The sequence below is a fragment of the Schistocerca gregaria genome, chromosome 1 (assembly GCF_023897955.1).
Source record: "Schistocerca gregaria isolate iqSchGreg1 chromosome 1, iqSchGreg1.2, whole genome shotgun sequence".
Taxonomy (NCBI): Eukaryota; Metazoa; Arthropoda; class Insecta; order Orthoptera; family Acrididae; genus Schistocerca; species Schistocerca gregaria.
This window is the reverse complement of record NC_064920.1, coordinates 925,714,143-925,729,029: the sequence shown is the minus strand read 5'-3', so window position 1 is coordinate 925,729,029 and position 14,887 is coordinate 925,714,143. Positions and strand designations below refer to the sequence as shown.

Genomic DNA, 14,887 nt, shown 5'->3' with positions numbered 1-14,887 from the left:
CATAATGTTCCCAGCCACCTACTTTCCATTATGGACCCCAACAAAAACAGTGAGGTTCCGTATCCACCATTGAACAATACATCTATTCTGCAACCAATGAACCAGGGAGTTGTTTCTTCATTCAAGGCATATTAACTGCATAAAATTTTCTCCATTGTCATAGAAGAATGTGATTCGAGTGACAAACTTACCATCAAGATCTTATGGCAACAGTTTAACATTAAGATGGCAACTGATGTTATTGGGGACACATGGGCTAAAGTCATTCCAAAATGTAGGAATATTGTATAGAGGAAACGGTGCCCTGATGCTGTGTCAGTCCTAGAACATGAAGTGATCACTAACACCACCATTGCAATGTCAGAAATTGTGGACTGAACATGGAAGATTGGTTTTACTGATGTTGACGAAGAGAATGTGTGGCCACTGGTGTGTCACTCCAAAGATCTGAGCAATCAAGATTTAATAGTTTTCAGCAAGAATTGTAATAAAGAAGCAGAAGATGATGAGGAAATTCAGCATATTAGAAAACAGGCAATGAAGAAAATGGCTGATTCCTTTAGAATGATTGACACTTCAATGACAGTTTTTGAGGAACATGATCCTGTAAGGTGTGCAATAGTGAAGAGAGATGTTGACATTCCCTTCAGTGTTAAAGCAGTTGTATAATCAACTAGCGAAGGAGACTACAAACTGAGCATTAAAAATTTCTTGGCAGAACAATGTGGCACTTCAAATGAATGTCAACTGCCTAGTGAGAACACTTCTGCTACAAAGGGTCAACATGTAATGAAATTCTTCACATAAACTACACTATGTGTTTAAAAGTATTTGGTCATCCCCAGAACATACATTTTTTATATCAGGGGCATTGTGCTGCCATATGCTCCATATCAGCGACCTCTGTAGTCATTAGACATTGTGAGAGAGCAGAGTGGGGTGCTCTGCAGAACTCACGGACTTCGAACGTGGTCAGGTGATTGGGTGCCACTTGTGTAATATGTTTGTACATCCCTAGGGCCACTGTTTCCGATGTGATAGTCAAGTGGAAATGTTAGGGGACATGTACAGCACAAAAACGTACAGGCCGAACTCGTCTGTTGACTGGCAGAGACCGCCAACTGTTGAAGAGGGTCATAATGTGTAATAGGCAGACATCTATCCAGACCATCACACAAGAATTCCAAACTGCATCAGGATCCACTGCAAGTACTATGAAAGTTAGGCAGGAGGTGACAAAACTTAGATTTCATGGTTGAGCGGCTGTCATAAGCCACAAATCACAACAGTAAATGCCAAACAATGCCTCGCTTGGTGTAAGGAGCATAAACATTGGACGACTGAACAGTGGAAAAACGTGTGGAGTTATGAATCATGGTACACAGTTTAGCGAACCGATGGCAGGGTGTGGGTATGGTGAATACCCGGTGAATGTCATCTTCTTGCTTCCCATTGTTGAAGAGCAAATCGGAGATGGCGATTGCATCTATCAACGTAATTGAGCAACATTCATAATGCACGGCCTGTGGCGGAGTGGTTACATGTGAATAACGTCCCTGTAATGGACAGGAGTGCACAGAGTCCTGACCTCAATCCTATACAACACCTTTGGGATGTTTTGGAGAGTCGATTTCATGCCAGGCCTCACCGACTGACATCGGTATCTTCCCTCAGTGCAGCACTCCATGAAGAATGGGCTGCCATACCCCAAGAAAACTTCCAACACCTGACTGAACATATGCCTGTGAGAGTGGAAGCTGTCATCAAGAGTAAGGATGGGCAAACACCATATTGAATTCCAGCATTACCAATGGAGGATGCCAAGAACTTGAGTCATTTTCAGCCAGGTGTCAGGATACTTTTGATCACATAGTGTAAGTGGACTGTAGCATCACCAAATTCTTCACCTACATCTACAGCTACATGATTACTCTGCAATTCACAACTGAGTGCCTGACAGCAGGTTCATCAAATCACCTTTAAGCTACTTCTCTCCTGTTCCAATCTCAGAGATTGAGTGGGAGAAATGAACACTTAAACCTTTGTGTCAGACCTCTGATTTCTGTTATTTTATTATGGTGATCATTTATCCATAAGAAGGTGGGCACCAAAAAAATATTTTCTGAGTCTGAGGTGAAAGTTGGTGATTGAAATTTCATAAAGAAGTCCTGCCACAATGAAAACTGCTTTTGTTTTAATGACTGCCACCACCCCAATTTGTGTGTAATGTCTAAGGCACTCTCTCTCCCATTTCATGGTAATACAAAATGAACTACCATTCTTTGAACTTTTTCAAAGTCCTCTCACTGTGTGGCATACCAGCTCTCATTTGTCACTTTCAGCTTCGTTGTCACTTCTGTCACAGCAGTCCACTTCTCTTTCACAGCAGCAACTAAATCACTGTCAGTAAGGTTCTCAACACATGCCCCATCCACTGCCATCCACTCATATACGTCTCCTTCACTAGCTTCTTCACATCCAGGGATTGTTTCTATCATTTGTAGTAGATTTTCTTGAAATTCAAGAGATGTCCACAGTTTTATCCATGATTTTATCAAAGTATTTTCTGAAATTTTCTGCCATGCCTCAGCTGCCCAATAAACGACACCCTTCACATTGGTCTCTTTTAATTTGTCCACTAAAGCAATCTATCATCTTAGATCAGCACTCTTAAAAATCTGTATTTCTGTTTTAATGTTTGCAGTATGCCCTAGTCCATCAGCTATAGGAGTGGTGTCACATTCGACAGCAGAAACTTAGCCACAATTTCTCCATCACATAATTCCTCAGTGCTTGGGTGAGATGGCGCATCATCAATGAAAAGGATTGCTTGGGCAGACAAATTATTTTCTGTAGAAAACCGTCAAACAGAGGGAACAAACTAGCCGTGAAACCATTCTTTGAGCAGCTTACCATCCATCCATGCTTTTTTCTGGTTGCAATAATATACGGCAGGGGTTTCATGTTACAGTTTTTAATAGCTCTGGGCCTAGCAGATTTGCTGATCAGAATTAAAGGCGGCTTGTGATTACCAGCAGTGTTGCTGTGTGCTAATAGAGTCACACGATCTTTGCACATTTTAAAACCGCCACCTGCTTTGGATGCCAGGCTTTTTGTTGGCAATGCCCTAAATTAAGGCCAGTCTTGTCAGTGTTATAAATTTGGTGGGGAGAATACTTTCCCTCTCTTGTCAATTTTTAAAGTCACCCAAGTATTTCTTCACTGCATCATGGTCAGAAGAAAGCTTCTCTCCAGTAATTGTTAGCTGACTGATTCCAAGACGTTTTTTAAATCTGTACAACCAACCTGTACTCACACTAAAAGACTCAACACCATTCATTAACTTGTTCAGGTAAACAGCCTTCTCCTGAACAAGTGCTCCACTCAAAGGAGTTCCTCTTCCTCTTTCCTGCGTAAACCAAAGGAAAAGTGCTTCATCCACTTTATCGTACTGGGACTGTTTCAAAGTCTGCCGAATTTCAAGTGTTTTTCCCAAAGACGTTGCACAGGAGTGTTCAAGCTTCACTCAGTTCTTCTTCCAATCACAAATGGTTGCTTTACCATTTCCATTGCCAGTTTAGATACATTCTCACCACTGTCTATCTGCTTCAAAGCATTCAGTTTTTTCTTTGAGAGTTAACTTTATATGTTTCTGTTTACTCATGATGAAAATACATACACCACTACACCTGAACGAATACAATACAACTGTTACATGTGCCAGCGATCGATAACTAACATAACCAAGCACTTTGCGAGCCAACTGGCAGGGCACTGACCTAACAAGGGAACCTCCCCATCGCACCCCTCTCAGATTTAGTTATAAGTTGGCACAGTGGATAGGTCTTGAAAAACTGAACACAGATCAATCAAGAAAACAGGAAGAAGTCATGTGAAAAAAAGGGCAAAATATACAAACTAAGTAGTTCATGTGCAAGATAGGCAACATCAAGGATAGTATGAGCTCAGGAGCGCCGTGGTCCCATGGTTAGCATGAGCAGCTGCGGAATGAGAGGTCCTTGGTTCAAGTCTTCCCTCGAGTGAAAAGTTTACCTTCTTTATTTTCGCAAAGTTGTGATCTGTCCGTTCGTTCATTGACGTCTCTGTTCACTGTAATAAGTTTAGTGTCTGTGTTTTGTGACCACACTGCAAAACCGTGCATTTAGTAGATGAAAGGATGTGCCTCTCCAATGGAAACCGAAAACATTTGATCACAAGGTCATAGGCTAACCAATTCGTCCACAGGAAAAAATGTCTGATATATTCTGTGCATCATATGACAGGAATATGTTGTCGACACACCTAACTTGTACACTTGGCGAATGGGTAAAAAGATTTTTCTACATTGCCCGATTTAGGTTTTCTTGTGGATGTGATAATCACTCCCAAAAAAGTGATGAAAACATAAGGGTTTGTCACATAAACTGCAACAAATGAATGCAACAGTTTCACAGTCACACAGTTTTCCCTGTACTCTGTCAAAACATATGTTTTAACATTTTCAAATTTTTCCGTGTGTATACCGTCAAATCTGGCATATGTCCAAGCAAATCTGAACATGTCCTGGATTTTTGGAAAGCGAAGTTGATTATGTGTGAGTGCCTGAACTTTGATAATTGACACATGATCACATAATCAATACTGCTCTGTGTGCCTGTGCAGCTATGCAAAATCATAGAATCTTTTCACAAAGTATTTCACTTGCCGAAAACCAAACACATCTAACGGTTGCACAAGAGGTGTAAAACCTGGAGGAATGGTAATCACGTCTACTCCCACACTAAAATTGTACAATGCCTGATCCTTCTGTCCTGTATAGCTGTCAAGGAGTAAGGCAAAATCTTTGTCTGCGTAAGTTCACACATTCATTGAAGTCTTTCGCTAGTCTTTTCTCCACTTTTCCTGACGCATTGCAATTCACAATGACATTCAGCATTTGTGCAAGTACCCTATTCACCTGTTACTGAACTTGCGGTCCAAATACACCATTTTTTTCCTGCAAATGTAAATAAAATGTAGGTAAAAGAAATCCTGCTTTGTTCAGAGCATATTGTATGGTATAACTATGTGAAGTGGCATGCAGCTGGTCTACAGCATGTACCGTGTCGCTTTCTCCAACTAACGATAATGTGCAGGTCGATTTCATTTCATAGTTAAAACCGGACTGATCTGTGTTGATAATATATGCCTCTTCATACTGTTGTTATCTGAAGTTAGTTTCTGTTAACAAACATCTTGGAACACTCTAAAAGTTCTTCCAGTTAATTCGCGTAGTTCTTGCATACATATTTTGTAATCTTCCTGCTCGTAATTTTGTATTTTCTTTTGAACGTGACAAGCCAAAGAGATGAAGCCTTGAATTCCAGGCCGATTTGTTTAGTGTAATGCAATCCCCAAATCTGTAGGTCTGTATCAGGCACTCCACTTAATTCATTTCTGGCTTTAATAAATTGTCGTTATACATGTTTTTGTAGTTCACTCAACTTCTGTCTTCAGGTTCCACCCCGTTCCATTACTTCTTTGCAATATTTAATTGTGCTTTTTTTCCTACATCCCTTTAAAGGTCTTAAATTTATTTGTTGCTTCACTCCATAATCTATATTTGCATCTTTTAATTGGTTTGGAGAGTAACCTGTATTGGAGCATTTCCTTCATGTAACCCAAAGAAATATCATCAGATTGAAGTTGCAGTATTTCCTCTTCATGTTCTTTGTACGGATCGTGAACAATCTCATCATCTGGTACATATAACCCTGCAGCAATCAGCAAGGTATCATCATCACCACATGTACTGTTCATCAACAAATGTAGGAAATAATCATACAGATGTTTGATAATCGTTCGTTCCCTTAAGGAACTTTCTGATTCTTTACAGTTCGGAAAATATTCGTTGACCTTGTTATTGAAGTCGCGAGCTATATTTGTTTGCTGGATTCATATTGCCCATGGAATACATCTCACGTATTTAATGCACTCTCGTCCAAAGTAGGGAACAGTCAATTACCAGCCAGGGAGCCTCGTTTGCAGGAATACTCTCTCTTCCGTGCACTGTAGTTGACTGACGTCGTGTGTTTCGATGTTTGTTTAGGTGTAGCATCCCCATACTACGGTGCAGTTACCTCGCATCGGACAGACGGACGGACAGATAATAATGTCTGAAAATAAAAAAATTAAACTTTTCACTCGAGCGAAGACTTGAACCAAGGACCTCTCGTACCGCAGCTGCTCACAATAACCATGGGACCACAACGCTCCTGAGCTCACACTATCCTTGATGTTGCCTATCTTGTGCATGGACTACTCAGTTTGTATATTATGCTTAATTTTTTCATAGTTCCACACAACTTCTTCCTGTTTTCTCGATTGATCTGTGTTTAGTTTTTCAAGGCCTACCCACTGTGCCAACTTATAACTAAATCTGAGGGGGTGCGATGGGGAAGTTCTCTTGTAAGACACCACAACGGTCTCAACAACGCACAACAAAAAGGGCAGGGAGATTGTTCCCACACTTGATCCCATTTGTTACCATCTGCTTGGTATACTTCATTCTAGAAACTCGTCACCATAATTCCGGCTAATCCGAACAAATTGATAACACGAACAAGGTACAGTCCCAATTAGTTCAGATTAACGGGACTCTACTGTATTTAGTTGAGTTTGCAGCCTTTAGATTTGTGTGGTTTATCATGTAACTGAAATTTAGCAGATTGATTTTAGTGTACATGTTGATGACTTCACACTTAACATTATTTAGAGTCAATTGCCACTTTTTGCACCATATAGATATATTGTCTAAATCATTTTGCAACTCATTTCGATTATCTTATTAAAATCAATAAATCACTTTCTTCTAGGTGATTCATGATTTTCAAGCTCAGTATGTATTCCAGAATCGTACTGCAAATCAATGTTGGTGTTATGGGTCAAAAATCCAGTGGATTACTCCTGTTTCCTGTCTTGGGAATTGGTGCGACTTGTACAACCATTCCACTCTTTGGGTATGAACCCTTCTCTGAGCAAGTGGTTGTATAAGTTTTCTAAGTATGGCATACTCTGAAAGAAATCTGACTGTATATAATCTGGATCAGGAGCCTTGCCTTTCTAAGTGTTTTAAGCTGCTTCACTACACAGAGGGCATCTACCTCTGATTTACTCTTGTTGGCAGTTGTTCTTGATTCAAATTCTGGAGCATTTACTTTGTCTTCTTTTATGAAGGAATTGCAGAAAGCAATGTTTAGTAACTCTGCTTTGGTGCCACTGTCATCAATAACATCATCATTGCTATAGTGCAGTGAAGGTATTGAGGGCATCTAGCCACTATATATGGCGCAAAGTCATATGATGTAGATGGCTGTTTAGGGTGTAAACTTAATGAAAATTATTTTAGTGTATTATTATGCATTTCAGTTTTAAATTTTTAAATGTGTAAATTTTGCATTAAAATACACTTCAGAAAGATGATAATCATTATTTTTGGCAATAACATTAAGAAACTCTGCTATTTTAAACTTAACATGTGAATATAGTTCTTATTTTTACAGTTTTATAAAATGACTGTCAATTTACATCAATTTGATGTGCACGGTGATTCTGCAGAATGTAACTGTTGTGTATAATGAGATTTAGTAGTAGATATGTAAATACATATGTATGTTTAACTGCTCCTAAAGCACTGGATCGATTTCTACCAAATTAGGTACAATTATTACTTACTGTGAGGAAAGAACTACTTCGGAGGTAAGAACCACCTACCTCCCAAAGGAGTGATGCACAATAGTCAGACTATATTCTTCCAGTACTTGAGAATTAGAGCACTTAGTGACTTGTAACAGACTTGATGCATAATTTCAGATCTTTACAACACCTTTCTGTGCTCACATCCCCCACAAAATGATGAAAGGAAAAAAAAATTATCACTTACTACATTTTTGCTGTTTATTCAGTAAAACTGCCACAATAGGCATGAACTTTCAATTTGTTACTTTTTCACTAATAGCTCTATTCGCAGAACATTTTGCAGACAAAACCCAATATTTTCTGAACAATGAAAAATTACTCGAACAGTGAGTCATGCCCAAACAGCCCTATACTACTGTATGTACCTGTAAAATAATATCGCTGTATGACACATAGTTACTTAGATATGACATTTTAAACATTGAGCACCATAAAAACGAAACTGCAGGGCAATATTTGCTACAGCTGTAGGTGAAATATGTTACATATATGTGGCATGTGCATATGAGGCAAAGCCACCAGTAAAAAGCTCCTTCTAAACACCTGGATTGATTTCAACCAAACTTGGTGCACATATTACTTGCTATCTGGAAATAAATTCTTTGGGGGTAAGGACCAGCAATCTCCCATTTGGATGGGGTGATAACATGGAGAGAGAAGTGGGGAAGAAGATATGGACAGACAGAGAGGGGAAAGGAGGAGATGAAGATATGTAAGGGGGAGGAGGAGGTGGACAAAAGAGGGGGAGTTCGAAATGGGCAGAGAAATGAAAGAGGAGGAGAGGGCTAAGAGAGGGAGAGGAGGTCAAGGACAGATAGGGTGAAGAGAAGAGGTGATGGACCGAGGGAGGGAGTATGAGAGGGACAAAGAGTGGTAGATCGTTGACTTCACTACAGCATATATGAAATTAGTCAAATTAGTATATAAAGCAAGGATATATAGAGGGCAAGAGGTCAATAATGCGTATCATGAAATCAATCCCTCAGAGATGGCGACTTCACTACAGTATATATGAAATTAGCCAAATTAGTATATAAAGCAAAGATATGTAGAGGGCAAGAGGTCAATAATGCTTATCAAGAAATCAATCCCTCAGAGATGGCAGAAAGTTCAAGAGGATAATATCATAAGAAGAAATGTCTGAAATTTATTTTTTAAAGGAAGATAACTTCAGTTCTCTGCCAACAAAGCTTAGGGAGGGTAGTGGAAAACACATCTAAACAAAGCAATATAAATTTGGAACGAGATAATATTGATAGCTTAACAAAGGAGCGTTTGATGCTCCAAGAAAACTTAAACAGCAAATTATACACCTGTGTGCTCGCTACTTACAGCTTATGAAATATAGGCAAAGGTAGCACAGATAAGCGTTTATATCCTGGAAGAAGCAGTTATAAGTGCTGCACAGACAGTTTCTACAAGTCCAATTGTGTACAGAATGTTTTACACCATAAAACAGTTAATAGAGAAACATCAAGAATTTTATATACATTGATTTTATTGACAATGAAAAAGCAACTGAAGAGCTCCTTTAAAAAATAAAAAAAATAAAACACATTACATTAAATTTTACTGGACAGGGTCTTCCACATTTCGTAACATGCAGCAAGTACGTATGATAGAACACATATATTAAAATTTTAAGTGGAATGACACAATCTGAATTAAACTGAGGACTTAGACAAGGGGCCATACTATCACATACTCTTTTTAATTTTTGTCATAAATAAATGGTAAAAACCATTACCAAAACACTTAATAAAATAAATAACAACTCACCTACAGCTGACCACTGTGTGGCACATAGAAACATTCAACAGAATACACTATTTACACCAGCTTTCAAACTCTTGCTCTTTCTCTAGTAAAAGTACACACATTCACACAAACAACAACTCAAATGCTAATACCCATGGTGAGACTGACTTGAATATTGCTTACTGAGGGCAGTTGCCTAAGTATATGGAGGTGAGAAAGGTGTAGTTGCGAAGGACACACTGGGTGAGAAGGAGGTAATGGGTTGGTGTGAATCAGGTCTTTTAATAGATGAATCAGCAGCTTCACAAATCAAAAGGAGTTCAGAGGGTAGAGATAAAAGAGGTAGAGATTCGGAGGAAAGGAGACAAGAAAGGCAATACCGTACAGTAGTAGTGAATTTTGGTTATATGGGAGAATGCAATCAGTAACAATAAATCAGTCAGAACCTTCATGTAGGACAAATAACTCCAGTCCTGTTATAGCAGATAGCAGCCATATAGTCCACCAACTTAGTTCTAAACACTTTGTAACATCATATGTGGACATGACCACTAACAAGCTGCCCTTACGATTGGCCACCACCAAACTGTGGCCATGAGACAGATCACTCTGTGGCCAACATGCTGCGCAGTATGGTGTGCTTGACATGAATGCCTGTTTCACAGCCTGCATCATATGGATCCTTCTTTATCTGAATGTATACCAGTACTTTGCAAGCCACCTATTGGTGTGTGGTGGAGGGTACTTCAGGTATCACGATCTCATCTTCCCTTACCTGCACTATTTGCAAATGGTGCATGAAAAGAATGATTGTTGATTATTTCTTGTAGACATTTCACATGACGTATGTGGCAGGAAGTATGTTATCTAACTCTTTTCAGAGGTCACACGCAGAATCTCAATAATAAACCACTCTGTGATGCAGGTCTCTCTTGTAGTGTCTGCCAATGAAGTTAGTTGAGTATGTCTGCAATGCTCTCATGCTGACTAAATAACCATGTGATGCAATGCACTTCTTTGCTCTTCATTGAATCTTCTTTAGTTTTTCTATCAGTCATACCTGGAAAGGGTCCCAGAGTGATGAGCAATACGCACGAAATGGTTGAACAAGTTGATTTGTAAGCCATTTCTTTCATCCGTAATTTACATTTCCTTAAGATTCTTCCTATGAATATCAATCTAGCATCTGCTTTTCCTACTATTTATTTTCATGTGGTCATTTCACTTATGGTTGCTTTGGATGATTACTCCCAGATACTTGACAGTACATATTGTTTCCAGCAATTTGTCATGATGGTCTAGTTGTACAGTAATGGAAATAGTTTCCTATTTATGTGCAATATATTACATTTATTTACATTCAGGGTCAACTGACAGTCACTGCAGCATTCATAAATCATCAGCAGGTCATTTGGAAAATTGCTACGATCTTCTGGAGTTGGTATTTTCCTGTAGAAACCGCATCATCTGCAAATAGCCTTATAGAACTTCCAACATTTTCTACTAAATCATTTGTATATACTGTAAATATTAAAGGTCCTATAACATTTCCTTCAGGTATTCCAGACATTACTTTTACATCTGTTGATTTTGCTCCATTGCGAGTGACATGTTGAGTTCTCTCTGCAAGGAAGTCTCAAACCAGTTCTAAATCTGCTTTGATACTTGGTAGATTTGTATTTTTTTCACTGAACGGCAATGTGGGATTGTGGCAAATAGCTTCCTGAAGTCGAGGAACATGACATCAATACGAGCACTGATTTCAACACCACTGTGGATCTCAAGGAAAAATGGAGAGAGCTGTTTCGCAATATCTCTGTTTGTGGAATCCATGCTGATTTTTTTATGGAGGAGGTTGTGTGTCTCCAAAAATGTCATGATTTTGGGAATAATACATGTCGCATAATTCTAAAAGAGAGTGAAGTCAGCAACATAGCCTTATAATTAAGTGCATCTGTCCTATGACCCCTGTTGCAAACAGGAATTACCCACGTTTTTTTCCAGTTACTATGTATGCTTAATTGCTCCAGCAGTCAATGATTAACTGCTGCTAGTAGGGGAGGAAGTTCATTCGCATATCCTCTGGATAATTTTACTGGTGTCACATGTGGACTTTATTCCTTTCCACTACTATGCAGTATAGTTGCTTTTCTATTGTGCAATCACTTATCTCAATATCTGCCATTTCAATGTCCATATGATGATTGAAAGGAGGGACTGTATTGCAATCTAATACAGTGAAATGATTTCAGCCTTCTCCCTTTCATTTCCTATTTTGGTCTCCAATATGGTCTGCGAGTGACTGAATAGATGATTTTCATCCATTTACTTATTTTGGGTTAAGACCAAAATCTCTTAGTATTTTTAGTCAGATTGCCTTCAAAAATTTTACTGTCATTAAGTCATCAAGTCATTAACTGTGCCCTTAACAGAATGAAATTTTCGCTTGGAAGTGGAGTGTTTGCTGATATGAAACTTCTTGGCAGATTAAAACTGTGTGCTGGACTGGGACTTGAACTTGGGATCTTTGCCTTTCTGGAAAAATCCCCCAGGCTGTGGGAAAGCCATATCTTCACAATATCCTTTCTTTCAGGAATGCTAGTTCTGCAAGTTTTGCGGGAGAGCTTCTGTGAAGTTTGGAAGGTAGGAGACAAGGTACTGGCGCAAGTAAAGCTGTGAGGACGGGCCGTGAGTCGTCGTGCTTGGGTAGCTCAGGTGGTAGAGCACTTGCCCGCGGAAGGCAAAGGTCCTGAGTTCGAGTCTCGGTCCAGCACACAGTTTTAATCTGCCAGGAAGTTTCTTGCTCTCAATGTTCAACTATCTGCAACTTGTGGTCTCGTTTTCTCGCTTCCCGAGGACGGGGTCCCAGGTTCGATTTCTGGTGGGGTCAGGTTTTTCACCTGCCTGGAGATAACTGGTTGTTGTTGTGTTGTCTGCATATCATCATTCATCCCCTCTACGGTCGGAGGAAGGCAACAGCAAACCACCTCCATTAGGACCTTGACTGGTAAAGCAGTGCAGGTCTCCTGCATTGTTTCCCTATGCTCTGTCAAGATTCATGGGACTTCATTTTCAACATTTAACTGTGCCCTTATTCAGTGACTGCCTTCATAAAAATAGCTTGATTTGATGGCACAAGATGAGGACATTTACTACACAAATGTTCTTACACTCTAAGTCAAAAACATGTGAGCTTCTGTGTAGTATTACCGAAAAGACACTCGAAAGGTTTTGAGCAATGGAAGGAGTTTTTATTCATGGGTTCAAATGGGTCTTACTTTGATGGAGGCTACTAATGACTGAACATGTTTGGTAAGTACATGAAGTGGGAGTATCAGTCTAATTTTTTGTCTTACAAATGGAACGCGATATTTTCTGCTGGAGTGCAAGGACATTTATGTAGTAAACTGCTCTACTTATCCACTGACTCTGAATTGAACAATTTTGATGAAATTTTTAAAGTGTAAGGCCATAATTCAACACATATGCATTTAAAAAAGCTTTTATGTTCTACAGCACCTTAATAAATAACTATTTGGTAATCTTAATTTCTTTTGTTTCACTGGCCTCATAAATTGTAAATTAATTCAACATCATTCTTTTATTACTTTATGCATGGTTTCATCATGTAACATTATAGATGTTGGCAATGGTATATAACTAAATTTATTAAAGTTATCTGATGTAATAAAAATCCATATTTCAGGGGAAGTTTACATCCAAAAGTGATGTCTGGTCATTTGCTGTAACTCTATGGGAGATACTGACATTTGCCCGAGAGCAGCCATATGAAGACATGAATGACTCTCAAGTCATAGAAAACTTGACCCATTTCTATGAAAATGATGGCAAGCAGGTATGTAACAAATGAGTTAGACAATAAAGAAACTTCCTGAATGATTCATGGCCATAAAAAATATAAATATGAGATACAGTCAATAATTTTGCTTTTTGTTATCCCTTTTCTGAGTTTTTATATTATCGTAAACAATAAAGGGAACTGGTCAAACTGAGTCTTGACTGTTTTCAAATTAAAAAAAAAAAAAATTTAAAAGTTGTGAAACACTTTTAATTGTTCCATTATTAGCACACTGCCAGACTTGACGTAGTATCTGAAAAAGTAGCATATCCAAGTGCCCAGTTGTGTCTTGTACAGGGTCGTCTATCCATATGATGCAGTTATTTTACATATGTGCTCTGTTTAATGTTATCTCTCTTCCTGATAGTTCATTGCACACCTAACACAAAATTTACTGACTGAATGCAGAGGATAAATGAAAGTCTGATAATTATAAGCACATTTCACTCATAAATCTCAACAAACAATTGTTTGCCAGTTATGACTTACGTAACAGTATTCACTCCTAAACTCCTGCTTGTTTTTCAGAAAGCTGCAATTTCTTCCTACAGGAGCTCCAACAAATACACATTGAAATATGACTTTTTTTTAATACAATTTTTGGCTCTAAGTGCCTCAGATTCAGATTCTTTATTAGTCATTCAATGTGATTACATGCAACAGACTTTGTCAGTTCACTTAACCTGTTAATTTTATAAAATACATTTTTACATATTTAAGTTGGTGGAAGGAGGTATGGTGGCTTAAATGTATACACTAAGATTCCACGTATAGAGATATGTACTTTAATAATTGGCTTGATACTGCTATAAATCAACACACAATCAGTACAATTCAAATCTTTGCAACAAACTGAAGGCTCGCGCACTATCAGCCACAAACCCAAAGAAGGCAGTCCAAAGATAGGTCACTCGACCGACTGCATGCCGCCACAAGTTGATATTGAGCATTTCTAAAAACTCTTCTAATGAATAGAATGGGTCAGGTAACAAGAAGTTCTTTTCCATAAATACTTTGACTGGCATGCCTGAGGCATATTTATACGATTTGTTATGTATTTTAATTGCCATGTACTTACGGCTATTGTTAGTTTTTGATACAGCAGAGGAGTACAGATTCTTAATTGTAGTTGTGCCTGTGATTCGTTACACCTAAATTTGGTACTTCAGCAAGTATATAGTTAACACTATACATAATATACAGATTAATAACCATTTATATTCTATATGTAATGAACAATGGTTTATAATGTGTCCTGTTAGCCACCTTTCGCATTACTCTGATTGCTTTCTTCTGGATAACCAGAATTTCATTTATCTTTTTGCTGTTTCCCCAGTGTATTAACCCTTACCTTAAAAAATCTGAAAAAAAGCAAATACACTGTCCTTACATATTCAAATGCCACACAGCACATCAGTCTCTTCAGCAGATATATTACTCCTGACAGCGTAATCTCTACATGTTCAACATGAGAGTTCCATGTTAGTTTATTTGTCAACTGTGATACCTAAAAATTTCGCAATTTTTTTTTCT

General features: G+C 38.5%; 1 protein-coding gene across 3 annotated transcripts in view; it reads left to right on the top strand.

Annotated features, from left to right (window-relative positions):
* LOC126275217 (discoidin domain-containing receptor 2-like) overlaps nucleotides 1-14,887 on the top strand; it is an 842,049-nt gene that overhangs the window by 807,115 nt on the left and 20,047 nt on the right. For all 3 annotated transcript variants that reach the window (XM_049977178.1, XM_049977180.1, XM_049977179.1), the window contains exon 17: nucleotides 13,202-13,351. In XM_049977178.1, the coding sequence (XP_049833135.1) occupies nucleotides 13,202-13,351 (150 nt within the window). The remainder of the gene's footprint in view (nucleotides 1-13,201; nucleotides 13,352-14,887) is intronic.